The following is a 14010-nucleotide window of genomic DNA, read 5'->3' as shown; positions in this document are numbered from 1 at the left end:
ATCAGTACTTTTCAAGTATTATTCATGAATGAAGTGCTTCTCAAAAGTATTCCTCTCCAAAGATGTGTGGTTGTTGTGTAGATCTGATCTGCTTCAGCTACTGTAGAATTAATGCGCAAAGAGTGCATTAAAAAGCTTCTTAATCACAGAAACAAGTACTTGTAATTAAATACTTTTCATCCCTGACCATAATTAAGACATTTTCTGACATGTCTTCGTCCTCTGCTGGTGGAAGTCTGACCTGTTTACACTGTGTACCTTTCATCAGCTTATTGCTTATCTCTATTCCACTCTATGACTCTATTATATAACTTGGGCTTGGTGGTGTTATTGCCAGCAACAATAACATTTACTGAACCTCCAATCTTTCAGTCAGCTGGGAGAGAAACCAGCAGCTCCTCATTCTTTTCTTCTGTTTAAGACTCAGAAACAGTAAATACACAATATGTACCATCAAATGTAGCCATAATAGTCCTTTCATTGTTTTATTATTAACAAGTAGTAGCACATGTTGACATTCAAGGTAGTCTTTGGTATTTGAGGTAGATTTCGGGTTCACTGTCAGCTCTCATCTGATGATATGTTCATTGTGAGTTTCCTCGTTTTGGGACCGGAGCTCTGTTCATATTTTCTCAGGCTTGTCTCTTCTTCTTCCTAAAAAATAAACGAAGCATGGCAATGAAATGTCACCTGTCATTTTCACCTGCCTCAGTATAACCAACAAGTAACAGGTAAATAGTAAAGCAAACAGAAATGGTCATGTTGTATAAATCACAGCTTAAATGCAAAAAAGGGAACCGTAAAATAACAAAATCAGTGTAAGTGGAAGAGGTGATCCACACAGACCTTTAATGCAGCTTTCAGCAGGTCCTGAGAGGGCAGCAGGCAGACTGCTTCACCCAGGAAGGTGATGAGGACATGGAGGACATCAGACCAGTCACCCACAGTCAGCATGAGCACCAGTAAGGCTCCCAGTCGCAGCACAACAGTGTGCAGCAAGGCCTCTGTGCCAGTCTGCCGCTGCTGATCCTCTGTGCAAAATGAATAAAACAAAGTTAAACAGTGATGCTAAACGGTCTTTTCTGCCCACAGCAGTATAATCACACAATACTAACTTTTTTAAAGAAAGGATGGTGTTTTTGACATCATTTGTAATGTTTTGTCTCATATATATTGTTTTTTATGTCTCATTTCATATTTATTGCCGGATTTAGTGGTCCTATTTTCGGCTACATCACTTAAGGCGTACTTTTTATTACTAGATTGTGTGTTAGTATTACCACTATTTTGGCTTTCATCTGTTGTCTGCTTGTGTCTCTTTTTATTTGTCACTGTGCGCGACCCAACTAATTTCCTCTCTGGGGGTTTAAGAAATACTTCACCCCCCTAAATGATCATTTGTATATCAATTACTCATTCTGTGTTATCGAATTCTTTAAGAAAACATTTTTCTTCCATGCCTCCAGTGAATGAAGAATCCAAAAACCAAGAAAAGTCTTGATGAATTGAAGTTAAATGGGTCCACGTTCAACAACAGCAAAGCTTTATTAAAACATCTGCATACAGACTCTCACATAACTTGTGCAGTATAATTTGAGTCTAATTTATCCAGTCGTATGCTCAGTACTTACCAAACAGAAAGCTCTTTCCAACGTGGAACTGAACTTATCTGTGCTCTCGTAAAAGCCAGACTTCATTGACAAAAACAGATATTTTACCTCGCTGATAACAGGAGCTGCTGATCTAACACTGCCTTGATCATTACTTTGTTTGTTTATTGTGTGACTTTGCCGAATCTGAACTAACCCTTTAAAACACCAAAGTCACTCAATAACACAAACAACAAGCAGCTCCTGTGTTCATTGAGGTAAAATCATGTTTTTAACAATGGAGTTTGAGACCATAGACAAAGTTCACTTTCAGTTCAGTTTTAACTATGAAGGTTTCAGTGAAAAAGCATTTGTTTGGGAAGTACTGAGCATAGGACTGGATAAATAAATTTGGATTACACTGCACAAGTTTTGCGAGAGTTTGTGAACGGATGTGTTGATTTAGTTTTGCTGTTGTTAAAGGCAGAACCCTATGACTTCAATTCATCACACTTGTCTACATTTTTGCATTCTTCGTTCCTCGTTGGCATGCGAGAAACACAAAGATTTCCTCACAAATTCACCATAACCCAGGGTGAGTAATAGCTATACAAATGGTCATATGGGGGGTGAAGTATTCCTTTAATGAGGTGATCTAATCTAATTAAAATGTTTTCCATTCTTCAGAAGTCTCAATCACCTTGGTTGTAGAACACCAACATGGTGTAGCAAAGTGTCAATGGAGTCCATAACTTAAGAGCATCCTTCTGGGACAGGAAGTGGTCATAAACCGTCGCGGTGGAAGCCACAGTTGCAAGAGCAAAGGCCAAGATAACCGCTCTTTGCAGCGAAGCCAGTATGGTGTGTCCAGACGCCAGGAGGCTGATACACTTCCCACAGTAACGCTCTCTACTATGTAGTGGGTAGAGTCTGACCACATGGCTCAGCAGACTGTGGCTGACACTTGCTAGTGCCCAGCTGAGAGCAGCTGCCAGAAACAAGCTGATGGAGCTGTGTGGAGCCCCCTGATGGAGGAAGTCAAGAGTACAGGTGAGGCAGCACCCCAGGGCAAACTGGCACTGAATCAGGAGCAGGTCTAGGCCTCTGCCACTGGCATCCTGAGTTCAGACAGGTACAGGAGTGTGGATGAGAACACGTCACATCAGTGTTAGAAAGATCAATATATTGAACACAGAGCAAACACTTAAAGTACACCCACACACAGACATTAAACAAGCCTAAATCAACAGGTTATCAGCTGCTCTGTTGATTTGTTTAACACCACTCACCAGTCCTGCTGAAGTCCAGGCAGAAACAGCTCTCAGAGAAAACTCCAGCACTATCAGAGAGGAAACCCTTGAGCCCACCAGAGACAGGAGGACTGTCAGGGACCAGAACTGGAGAACTGATCTCCACTTTCCTCTCAGAGCATTGCCAAGTGAGGATGACCCCTGTTTGCTTTCAATTTCAGTTTCAGTCTCAGTCTCAGAATCACTGTGTGGAGCAGAAAATTAGACCATAAATACCCTGCACATAAACATATACAATCTCCTCTTTCCTTTAAATAGAATAAACTCACCTGCATGTTTGAAGAAAGTTGTAAACCCTCGTCAAATTGCACAGCACTGATACTCCACATGCACCCACGAGACCTTTGAAGCACAAATAACGCCACAGCCAAAAAGTAAGTATGGAAAGAAACAACTACGCACAGAAATTCTGCCACGTAAAATAAAAATATTCGATCAACTCACCTTGTAAAAAACAGTCTATTGGGTTTGAATGAAAAGACGTTCCCAGGATCCAGGAGAAGGGAAAAAACATGTTTCTGTTTTCCTTATAACTCAACACGGACACACACACACACAAAAAAGTGCTACGATCTCTCACTCATGCTGCTTCAATCTAGGAACCTGTCAGTTAATGCTAAATTTCTGTGAGCCAACCCGTCACGTTGCCTTCATTTCCTCCTGCTGATCAGGACTGAGTGCGCTCCATGTTTAAGGTTCAAAGGTCAAATGTGATTGGAGTGTGGCTGTCGATCTAATCATTTTCTGATGATGAAAGAGGCTGAAAATCCTCTCAAAAATAAGATTAGACCTACAGAGCAATCAGACACCTTTTAAGAAGCTCTACATAAAACCACATCCTGTTTACAATGCACCGTGGGTGTTGTGTATTTCAAATATGCAGCACTTGAGAGGAAGAGGGATAAAAACAAACTCTCACAAACCTTTATCATACAAAAAATTACTTTATTATTTTTATCGACTTCTGTTCAAAAGGCTCAAAGTACCCGTAAGTTAAACTTGTGTACATAAAATCCTCAGATCAAATGGCATCCTTATCTTTAAGTTCCAGTGGTTCATACGTCACTGAATAAAATCATTCCCATCAGATGGTTTTCTTTACACACAACAGACAAGGCAACTAGAATTACATGTTCAACTGTAACAAATCACTGCAGCCACACTGGGCTATAAATATGGAATACAGACTTTATGTTTTAGTTATCCAGATTTGTCCTTCGTCTCATCGGCACTACAATAAAATATGCCTGCAAACCCCATGCATCAAACTCCTCTTATTTTAGCTTTAATGCGAGGCGACATGAAAGACTGAGACAGTGGCTGTGATTTCATCGTTTGAGGTATTAAAGGTAAAACCTGACATTTCAACAGTGATTTAATGTAACTGAGAAATTAGATGGGAAAGTCTAAAAATCATTTTTTAGATGTTCATCTTTATCAAGTACTTGAACGCTCATCCATCTTCTTTACTCCAGAGTGAGTCTCTCTTAAAGGACTAGTTTGACATTTTGGGAAATATGCTGATTCACTGATGGAGAGTTTGATAAGAAGATAATACAACTCTCATGTCTGTGCAGTAAATATGAGGCGAAAGCCAGCAGCGGGTTAGCTTAGCTTAGCATAAAGAAAACTGGAGGAGACAGGAAACAGAGGGAAACAGTTAGCCCACCTCTGTTGAATGGTAACAAAATCCACCTTAGCCGCACCTCTAAAGCTCACTAATGAACATGTTATCTTTTTCAATCTGAACAAACAGTCTAAAAATGACAGTTTGTTGTTTAATGGTTATGTATGGACTGTTCCCTGGCTCTGAGCAGTTGCCTGGCAACCAGCAGAGACTCCAGGAAGTCAATAGTCCAGCACGTTAATTCCTGTAAAATGGAAAATGTACTTTTTTACACTTTGGTTTTGGTACAGATTGAATCAGTCACTGACACTGAATTGTCAAACATTTAGTTTTATAGGTGCTGGTAGGTTAGTTTGGACGGAGGCAGGCTAACAATTTCCCCCTGTTTCCAGTCTTTATGCTAAGCTAAGCTAACCCGCTACTGTACAGGCATGAGAGTGGTATCAATCCTCTCGTCTCACTCTCTGCAAGAAAGCGAATAAGTGCATTTACCAAAATGTCAAACATTTGCTTTAAAGTTAGGGTTTCATTAACTGGTGGACCACTTCTATGGCTGTAACTGAGTCCAGTCAATCGGGCGTTCAAGATGTTTTAGCTCCTTCCCTTGCTTGTTTCCTTTGCTGCCTGCTGCCTCAACAGATCCCAGAACAGCATGCTGAGCACTGTGTGTGGGGCCAAGCGCAGGAAGACAGGGCCCATGCCTTTATACAACCCCAGCAGGCCCTCAGCTTGGCACACCTTCAGCATACAATCTGAAAATCCATGGTACAGACGGCCCTGTAAGACAGATAAGGACAACAGTGAGTCTCCAGAGCGTCTATCTTAGTCTGCATTTATCTGGAATACATCTTACAACAGTCTTTTGTCTTTGAGGCGTGGACTTGTGTAAGACTTGAGTCACAAATATGATGACTTCAGACTCAACCTGACTTGGACTTCAACACCAATGACTTGTGACTTCAGCTAGACTTGAGCCTTTTGATTTGAAAATACGTGATACCATACCTAAGTCCAAAAATGTAAAAGTATGTTATTTAAAAAGTGTGCCACGAATCTATTCATTTCCTGAATAAAAGTCAGTGCAATTGATTCCCAGCAAGTTGACACATTATTCTCCACATCCACTTTCTTTGAATCAATCCGACAGCATTATCTGTTCAGAAGGGAACCATGAAGAACTAACTTTATGTTACTGAGCACCACTTAGAAAAAAAATCGCAGAGACACAGCAACTTCCATTTTTGTTCAACATTTGAAGTTGCACAAAAAACAGTAAGTCAGGGCTAATATTAACATGGTTAGGGAGCTTATGCTTAGCCAACGTTAGCTTAGGAGCAAGTAAGTTTTTAACAAACTTACTTTGACCAATGAAAACAATTTTTAAATGTATTCAGGATCTTTATAAATTTAATTTATGATTACTCTGTTGTTAAAGTAGTATTACATTTGATAAAGAGCGTATTTCGACTTGTTTAGGATTCGAAACTCAAAGTTTATGACTTGGGACTTGATTTGGAACTTGTGTGCAAAGACTTGAGACTCACTTGTGACTTACAAAACAATGACTTGGTTCCACCTCTGCTTTTGTGTGATTCTTGAGAGCAAGAACAAATTTTATCACATCAGTTCACTCACCCTTCGTAACTCATCCACCGGCTGGTTGTAGAGCCGTGTGCTAATGACATCAAACGGCGTCATGGTGATCGCCACAGCCACTCCACTGATCATGGCGGCCAACAGAGCCGTGAGCCAGCTGTTTGGACTAAACCACTGCAAGCACAGAAAGAAACTGATTACGGACTGAGGTTTTTTTGGCTGATGGCATGACGGCAACTGTTCAGTGACATGTCGTGTAAATATGTCAGCTGTTTATCACGTCTACCTGGGTATGTGACACCCAGTCCTTGGCGGAGGTGAAGGTTGCCAGCTGAGCAGCTGATCCCACCATGACTCGAGGCACGGCCCCGTTCACGCCCCTCCAGAGACCAATTAAACCGTCTCTTCTATAGATGGTAACAAAGGCATCAGACGCTCCCTGAAATGGCAAGAAACAAAGACAATGGTGTTTTGGGAGAAGCAGATAATAGCACAAATGACACTGTGTATGTTCTTCTATCATGCAATGATAGAAGTGTGTTTCTGATATAACTTTGAGCCATACCAGCTCAAAGTAGCTTGCTTGTAACAGAAGTTTAATGTCCTGTCTTTAAATGTATATTCGTGGCATTATTCACGAATTATATTACAGAATTTATACATTAACATTACATGGCATAAGTACAAAGTTTACTCCAAAATATAGTATCTTTTAGTGTTGCAATGTTAACAAAGTACAGTAACTCAATACCTCAACACTGTACATAAGTAACTCCATGTTATGAATCTTTATACTTGTACTTCACAACATTTCAGAGGGAAATATTATTCGTTTTATTCAAATCTGTTTACTTGACAGATGAGAATGATATCAGGGTTAGATGTCCTGCACTGACAGGTTTATCAAAACCAACAGAAGGGTGAGGTAGTGCTCAAACCAGCACAGTTCATACACAACCATTCAGTCCTGAGAGGTCTAATTAGGGAGCATAACTAAAAAACACCTGCGTATGTTCACTCTGTGGTATTGCTATTTTTACCTGTAGTGCTATTTATCAGTTTAGATTATTTTGGTGTGAGTTGCTGAGTGTTGGAGATATTGGCTGAAGTAGAAGTCTGTCTTCTCTCCACTATAATGGAACTAGATGGCACCCAGCTTGTGGTGCTCAAAACTAAAAAAAAATACATTTAATGAAGTCAACAACAATGTCTCTTTACAGAAATTATGACCCCGCTACTCAAGATAATCCACAGACCTTGTTGTGAGCAGTTATGTCGGAACAATTTCTTTCTACACGTGCCAACCATATCCTCATGCAGAAGGAAGTGTGCATCTACACATGACAAGAGGCTCATGCTTGTGACAGTGCAGGATGTAAAACATTGATGGTGTCCTCCTCGGCTGAGCTGTAACATTAGCTAGCTCAGCGGTGCTAAGTGAGCTAGCAGTAGATGCACGCTTTTGATATGGTTGGTGGGTGTAGTTTGGTAGAAAGAAAATAGTTCCCATATGAAACTGCTCACAACAAAGTCTGTGGATTATCTTGAGTAACCTGGTCATGATTTCTGGAAAGAGACACTGCTGTTGAGTTTTTCAAATGTATGTTTCTGGCACTTTGTGCACCACAAGCTGAGTGTCATCTAGTTCCATTATACTGGAGGGAAGGAAGACATCATCAATACCAAATCAATCTAGACTGATAAACAGCACTACAGGTAAAAAGAAAATATGAATTTTTGATGTGGGGGTGAACTGTCTCTTTACGTAAAGCATCTGAATGCATATTACTATGACATAATTCTAGATAAAACAACTTCTAATGGATTCATGTGTGTTGCTTTCAACATCTCTGTCTTACCAGATGGTTGTGCTGGTGGCCCACTGCAATGGTCTCCACAGTCTGAGCCTGCAGGTGGGTTTTCACCTATGAAGAAAACGCAGCACACATAGTTTAATGCACATTCAGACTGCAGCGGACACTGTGCCAAAACTGAGTCTAAGTACAGACAAAACCAGACTTGTCACTAAGTCGGATAATGTCTGCGCCTGATGCCAGGGTGAGTTACATAACAGTGACAGGTACAGTAACTCTGCTGATGTTGTCCTGGCATGAGTCACATCACAAACTTGTTTTAGCAAATTCTTCAATGATTCCTTTGCACCATGAAGAGGCCTCTCAACTCGATCTCATACAGAGTGTCAATACAACAACCTTGAGTCCTCCTTCCCTCATTCACTGCCAGCACCAAGGAGCCACAAGATACTGGGTATTTTTAGCAGCAGTGGGAAGGTTGAAGCAAAGTGCAGGGTATATTTAGTGACCTAGATATAAACAAATGTGTCCTGAAACAATATTGTCTTTCCATGGCGGTGATCAAGGTCAGATGCTTTTAAATGTATTGACTGGCAGCCGAAGCAGACAAACAACAACACGACTGCTGTGGCATTAAAGGGAACATGCAGAGGAGATTAGTAAGTTGTGCTATTATAGCACAACTTACTAATCTCTAAGCTAATTTTATAGCACTGCTATAAATCAAGAGACAGTGACATTTGAAAAGGGCATGGATGTCATGATGAGTCTCATCTGGTTTTATAGACGTGCATTGAATCTGGATGTACTCTGACAAATGAAAAGCTGAGTGGGACCTGGATGTGGACAGGCTGGGTGGCGGCTGCTCCTCCAGGTGGATAATAAAACAAGATATATCAAGACTGACTTTGGTTGAGTCAGTGTAAGATCATACTGTTTTATCATGTATTCTAAATGTCTTTAAATTAGGCACATTACACATCCTTGTAATGTCACTTTGCCTCACGAGACCTCGTGTTGGATGAAAATAGATGTAGGACATTTGAGACGCCTTTGAAACTGAGCCGATTCACTCTTCTGTCTCCGTTTGTGATGAATTACTATGCTGCTTTTCAGACGCCGGAGGGTTTGCAGTGTCATGTTTGTAATGTCACATCTGAATTTAAGTTTTCCAATTCTGTTTATTCTTTCCATGTTATTAAAAGTGTGACACCCAGTCCTAGGCTCTTGTTAGGTATGTTTCCAAACAGTTTTATTCTGCCTAGGAAAGAGAAAATGATGGCTGAAGTATGTTTGCTACAGGCAAGGCGTTCAATTGCACTCTCCTGGAAAAATGTGTGTTGCCCCTCTCTTGGCTGTTGGTTGACGGATTTAACAGTGATTTTAGGTCTTGAAAAACTCACCTATATAGTGAGAAATAGGGCTTCTGGGTTTATTGATATTTGGGAAATGTTTTTGGAATTTGTAAAAGATAGTGACATTGAAGATGCCTTGAAAATGTAACGCTTAGAACATGCTGTACCCAGTTCTAAATGTGTGCTTAAATTAAATTATATTATTTATATTATCATCTGTTCCCATTTAAACTCCCTTTAGTAATTCATTTTTATTCTCCTTTAGAGGATCATAAAAGTCATTATTAAAGGACAGGTTGACATTTTTCTATCTCCAAACAATACTCACATGTCCATCTGTTCATTGAAACAGTTTTTGGTTGCTGTAATGTTCCCTCCTGCTCATACTGGTCTGCAAACGATCCCCTTCTAAGGTGATTTTAATACACAAATAAAGTGTGTATTTGCCATATTTACAGCAACCAAAACTGGTTTCAGTGTACATATGGGTGAGGTACATTAAGCTCATCCAATGCTGACTGATATGAATAAACAAAATGAAGACCTCTGGCTCTATGATGTTGCACAAGCTTTGTACTTGTTAATTAATAATGTAATCTAACGAGCCTGTCGCTTATCTGTTATCAAAGCTGACATGTGTATGACGTTGCTGTGGATACCAGCCAGAAGCAAACATGGTGTGATGTCTCATCATAGATGATGAAAACCAGTGTGTTGGCATTATTCAAACAGTGAGGTGTGTTTGCATAAAAAGAAAGTTACGCTGAAACCTTTTTGCATAATATATCCGATGGTTGCAACAGAGGACGATTACTCATTTCGTCTTTCCACACAAGCTCTCGTCTTCTTTTAGCTCATGTCAGTTGTTGGGCTGTTAATTAACTTGTTAGGTTTTCTTTAACATGCTGTCTTGAGTGTAACCTAATCAGGTGAGCCTCTCTCAACAGTACACAGGGTTTCAATTTCCTGTTAGGTCTTGTTTTTCACCAGTTGGGCTCACACTTACACAGATACCATAAAATGACATCATGGTGGACACATAGACGTGACTGTATTACTCTGGACATACGTCTTTGTTTTATATAGTGACTGCCACAGTATAAATGAACCTAAATAAACTTATAGTGCTGACCTGTAGTGACCTAAAGAGGCCAGGACCCAATCAAAGGAGCTGCAAGACGATAACCAATGTAGGAAATTGACAAAAACCCTAATGTTTCTCCAATAATTGAAAGGTTCTTGCCAAATACTGTGTAGTTGTACCTCTTCTCCCTCTGCAAACTCTTCAGATTGAAGTCTGAGAGGACAAAAATGAGTCTTCAAATGAACTGCTCACAACTCAAGAGGGGTCACAAGCTAAAAGCACAGGGAACTGCTGTGTTTCAGGGTGAAATAAAAAGAGAAACTTTAGTAAACGTACCAGGTAGGCAGGAGAGGCAATGAAGGCACCCAGCGCCCCAGCCCCTGCCCCTGACAGGAGACTCCCCCCGTGGAAGGAGGTGATGCCCAGAGCTTCACAGTAGGAGTAGGACCCCAGCCTCACACCGTTCATCACCGCCTGGTACATCAGCCCGACTGAGAGCCCCTTCTGCAGGCCCCGGAGCCCATCTGTGCGCCCCACCACCCAGAGTGCCTGCAGGACTCCTCTGTAGTGTCTCTGGTAGGACCCCCGCGCACGCAGCTCTCCCTGAAGTTGCAGGCGGGTCTTTACAACCTCCAGGGGGTTGGTGAACACACAGGCCGCGCAGCAGGCGAGAGCGCCCATGGCGAAGTCCAGAGGAGGCCAGACAGCTGGAGGGGGAGGCGAGGGGCCGAGGATGCTGCGGGGAACAGCCGGTGCCATCCTGTGGGGAGGCTGGGCACCAAATACAGACTCTTGTGGTGGTGGCTTAAGTAGCTGAGCACTAGTCATCCCTGGGAAGTGTTTGTCCTGTTAGTGCTTGTGATGACTTATTACCCTTTGACTCAGTTTGTAAGGGAACAGGGAGGGCGTGTTGTACAGAACAGGAAAGTTGCACAAAATCAGCTTTTGTGATGAGTCATTTAATATATGTGCGTGTTTCTCCAGTGACACAGCAGGCCAGTGTGTCCTTCAGTCGTTAGCTTCCTTGACTGTCGGTCGGTCCAAAAGAGGCACCACCTGCAAGAGAATGTATTCATGTTGAAGTACACGCTTTAAAAATAGTGAGGCTCAGGTGTGTTTACAAAGGCTCAGACCTACATATGAGGACGGAGAGCGGACAAGAGGAATCCTGCTGGAATGAAAACATTCAGGTTTCAGCTCAGGCGACAGACACACGACAGAAAACACTCCCTAAGCTTGCAACACTGCTGCACCTGCAAAAACAGGTAGACATCTTTGAGAGCAGACATGATCACCTGACGCAAAGCCACACACCACTCCAGTCCAACTCATTCAAACCATCAAACAACTACACAAACAAGCTCAGCACAAGCAGCAGAGGCAAACACACTCAAATGAAAAACTCCTCTCACATCCCTTTTTAAAAAGTTATATAGTATGTCTTGAGTCTGGATACTTCATTCAGAAACTCACAGTGTTCAGTGGTCCAGTACAGCTCCATTCTTCCTCCCTCTCTCCCCCATCATTGTAAACATGTGTTCTCAGCACATTCATTGTCAGAGTCTCCTCCCTCTGACTCTCACCACAGCCAATACAGCTCCAGTCCTGTGTGCCACATCACCAGGTCCCTGAGTCTGCACCAATCACACAGCTCTGCTCTGCCCCTGCTCTGGTCCTATAGGAGCTCTCTGGGTAAAAGGTTATTGTTGGTCACAGAGGGTGGGGGTGGGGGGGGGGGTGGAGTGTCTGAAGAAAAGGAGAGCAGGGATCCAAAGGCCGACTGAGTTAAGTGCCTAAACAAGGTTAATCTGCTGAAGATAGTGGGGATAATCTCAGGAGCAAAACAAACAAACCTGTGCTCTGTTTTTACCTTGCACCACGTGATTTAATGTTGTTTTCCCCTTATAGGCATCATTGTTTTGTAGACATTTGGAGCATAAATATACATTAACAGAAATGGAAAATAATGTGGTGGATGTTAAATATTCGCAAATGTTCAGAAGCAATTCTTGTAAAGTTGTGTTGACTATAAATTACACTCAGTGCAAATTATACTGCTCATTTCCCTTTTTATGTGCTGTATATAAAACAGCCACTAGAGGGTACTCTTTAATGCTCTATACAGCACAAATACTCAGCTATGACTTAATTAATAATTAAAATGAGATTTTATGCTTGAGAGTTTATGCTTATCTTGGAAACAGCAGAGGACCAAAACAGTCTGATCACAAGGGTCAATGTGTAGCTGTTCAGGAGCTTTCAGCTGTTTCACATGATCTTCCTCAGCAGATGGAGTTGTTGAGCACTTAAAAGACTTCTTATGGAAGCAAAGAAGGGCTGTAATAATTTAAATCGTTTAACACAAACTGAACATGTAACTGTGAAATGTAATCGCTGCTTAATACTTAACGTTAAAATGTAAATACCAATGGATTTATAGCACTGAAATATTTAACTCTGAAGACCATTTGTTTAAATTGACAGTTTAAATTTTCCATGTTTGCAGAAATTGCAAAATATTTTTTTTTGTTTATCAAAAAATTCAGGTGTCCAAATCTTCAAGTAAATAAATAAATGAATAAAAAAATTGGATCAAAAAAATCAAAGTAAACTTTAAAATCAAGTTGTTGAAGTTGGATGCCTAAATTTAAAACCATTCAAACACACACTTTGATCATTTCCGATCCATTTGTGAATTTATAAATATGTTTGTATGTCAAAATGTCCTAAGATTTAGTTTAAGTACATCCTCTCTGTATATATTTAAGGAATAGTATCCTTAAATGTAATTTAAATATTTTTTTCTTTGTATGCATGTAATTTTTTTTTTTTTTTTTTAGGTTTTTGTTTTTTGCCTCTTATATTTCTGGATACTAATCTTTGTCCTTTCACTTTTACTTTTTCGTTCAAAAATAATATTTTCAAATGCATGATTGGAAACCTGACACATTTTTGGAGTTGCTCCTGCACTGTAATTTGAGCACCTGTTAATAAAAACAAATTTTTGCAAACTTGAACATCCAGACCACTGATAATTAGATTGAATAAAATAACTATAATAAACTTAAAGGACTAGTGTGTTTGATTTAGTGGCATCTAGCCGTGAGGGTGCAGATTGCAACCCACTGAAGCTTTTCCCACATGCCAAGTGTGTAGGAGAACTACAGTGGCTGATGCAAAAACGCCAATGGCTCCCACTGTTTCGTTTGTCTGTTTTGGGCTACCGTAAAAACAACATGGCAGACTCTTTGCAAGAGGACCTGTTCCGTATGTAGATATAAACTGCTCATTCTAAGGTAACAAAAACACAACTCTTATTTTCAGGTGATTATACTGTAAATAAATGAAAACATAGTTTTTAATATTAAATGCCATTTCTGCCAATAGATACCCCTAAATCCTACACACTGGACCTTTAGACAAAAATATAGCTGATCGAACTTCTGCTTGAGAATCTTGATTTCTCTCAACTCAAATTTTTAGATCCAAAATGACTGACTGAATTCCAATTACTTTAATATAGTTCTTTGAATACTGGACACCTACACTCATTAAGCAAATTCAAATCATGTTTAAGTTGCACTATTTGAAATGACATTGAAAATGTTTAGGAGAAATCCCAACCGAACACATTC

General features: G+C 40.5%; 2 protein-coding genes across 3 annotated transcripts; both read right to left on the bottom strand.

The window, feature by feature from the left end:
- Positions 1 to 458: 458 nt before the first annotated feature.
- On the bottom strand, positions 459 to 3572 carry LOC117257431 (transmembrane protein 82-like). Its single transcript, XM_033627617.2, has 6 exons — positions 3344 to 3572; positions 3169 to 3241; positions 2879 to 3083; positions 2290 to 2707; positions 847 to 1031; positions 459 to 654 (listed from the first exon to the last, which is right to left on the bottom strand). The coding sequence occupies exons 1-6, from the start codon at positions 3411 to 3413 to the stop codon at positions 562 to 564; spliced, it is 1044 nt and encodes a 347-aa protein (XP_033483508.1). The 5' UTR covers positions 3414 to 3572; the 3' UTR covers positions 459 to 561.
- A 251-nt stretch (positions 3573 to 3823) lies between these two features.
- Positions 3824 to 11996, bottom strand: slc25a34 (solute carrier family 25 member 34). 2 transcript variants are annotated; one of them, XM_033625537.2, is made up of 7 exons: positions 11849 to 11942; positions 11513 to 11628; positions 10712 to 11431; positions 7982 to 8047; positions 6409 to 6561; positions 6162 to 6296; positions 3824 to 5303 (listed from the first exon to the last, which is right to left on the bottom strand). In XM_033625537.2, the coding sequence occupies exons 3-7, from the start codon at positions 11201 to 11203 to the stop codon at positions 5118 to 5120; spliced, it is 1032 nt and encodes a 343-aa protein (XP_033481428.1). In that variant the 5' UTR covers positions 11204 to 11431; positions 11513 to 11628; positions 11849 to 11942; the 3' UTR covers positions 3824 to 5117. The 2 variants fall into 2 exon arrangements, with proteins under 2 accessions (XP_033481428.1, XP_033481427.1); XM_033625536.2 differs by lacking the exon at positions 11513 to 11628 and having other exon boundaries at positions 11849 to 11996.
- Positions 11997 to 14010: the final 2014 nt, after the last annotated feature.

This window comes from Epinephelus lanceolatus, chromosome 1 (genome assembly GCF_041903045.1).
Source record: "Epinephelus lanceolatus isolate andai-2023 chromosome 1, ASM4190304v1, whole genome shotgun sequence".
Classification (NCBI taxonomy): Eukaryota; Metazoa; Chordata; class Actinopteri; order Perciformes; family Serranidae; genus Epinephelus; species Epinephelus lanceolatus.
The sequence above is the reverse complement of the archived record's forward strand: the minus strand, read 5'-3'. Positions and strand labels throughout refer to the sequence as shown.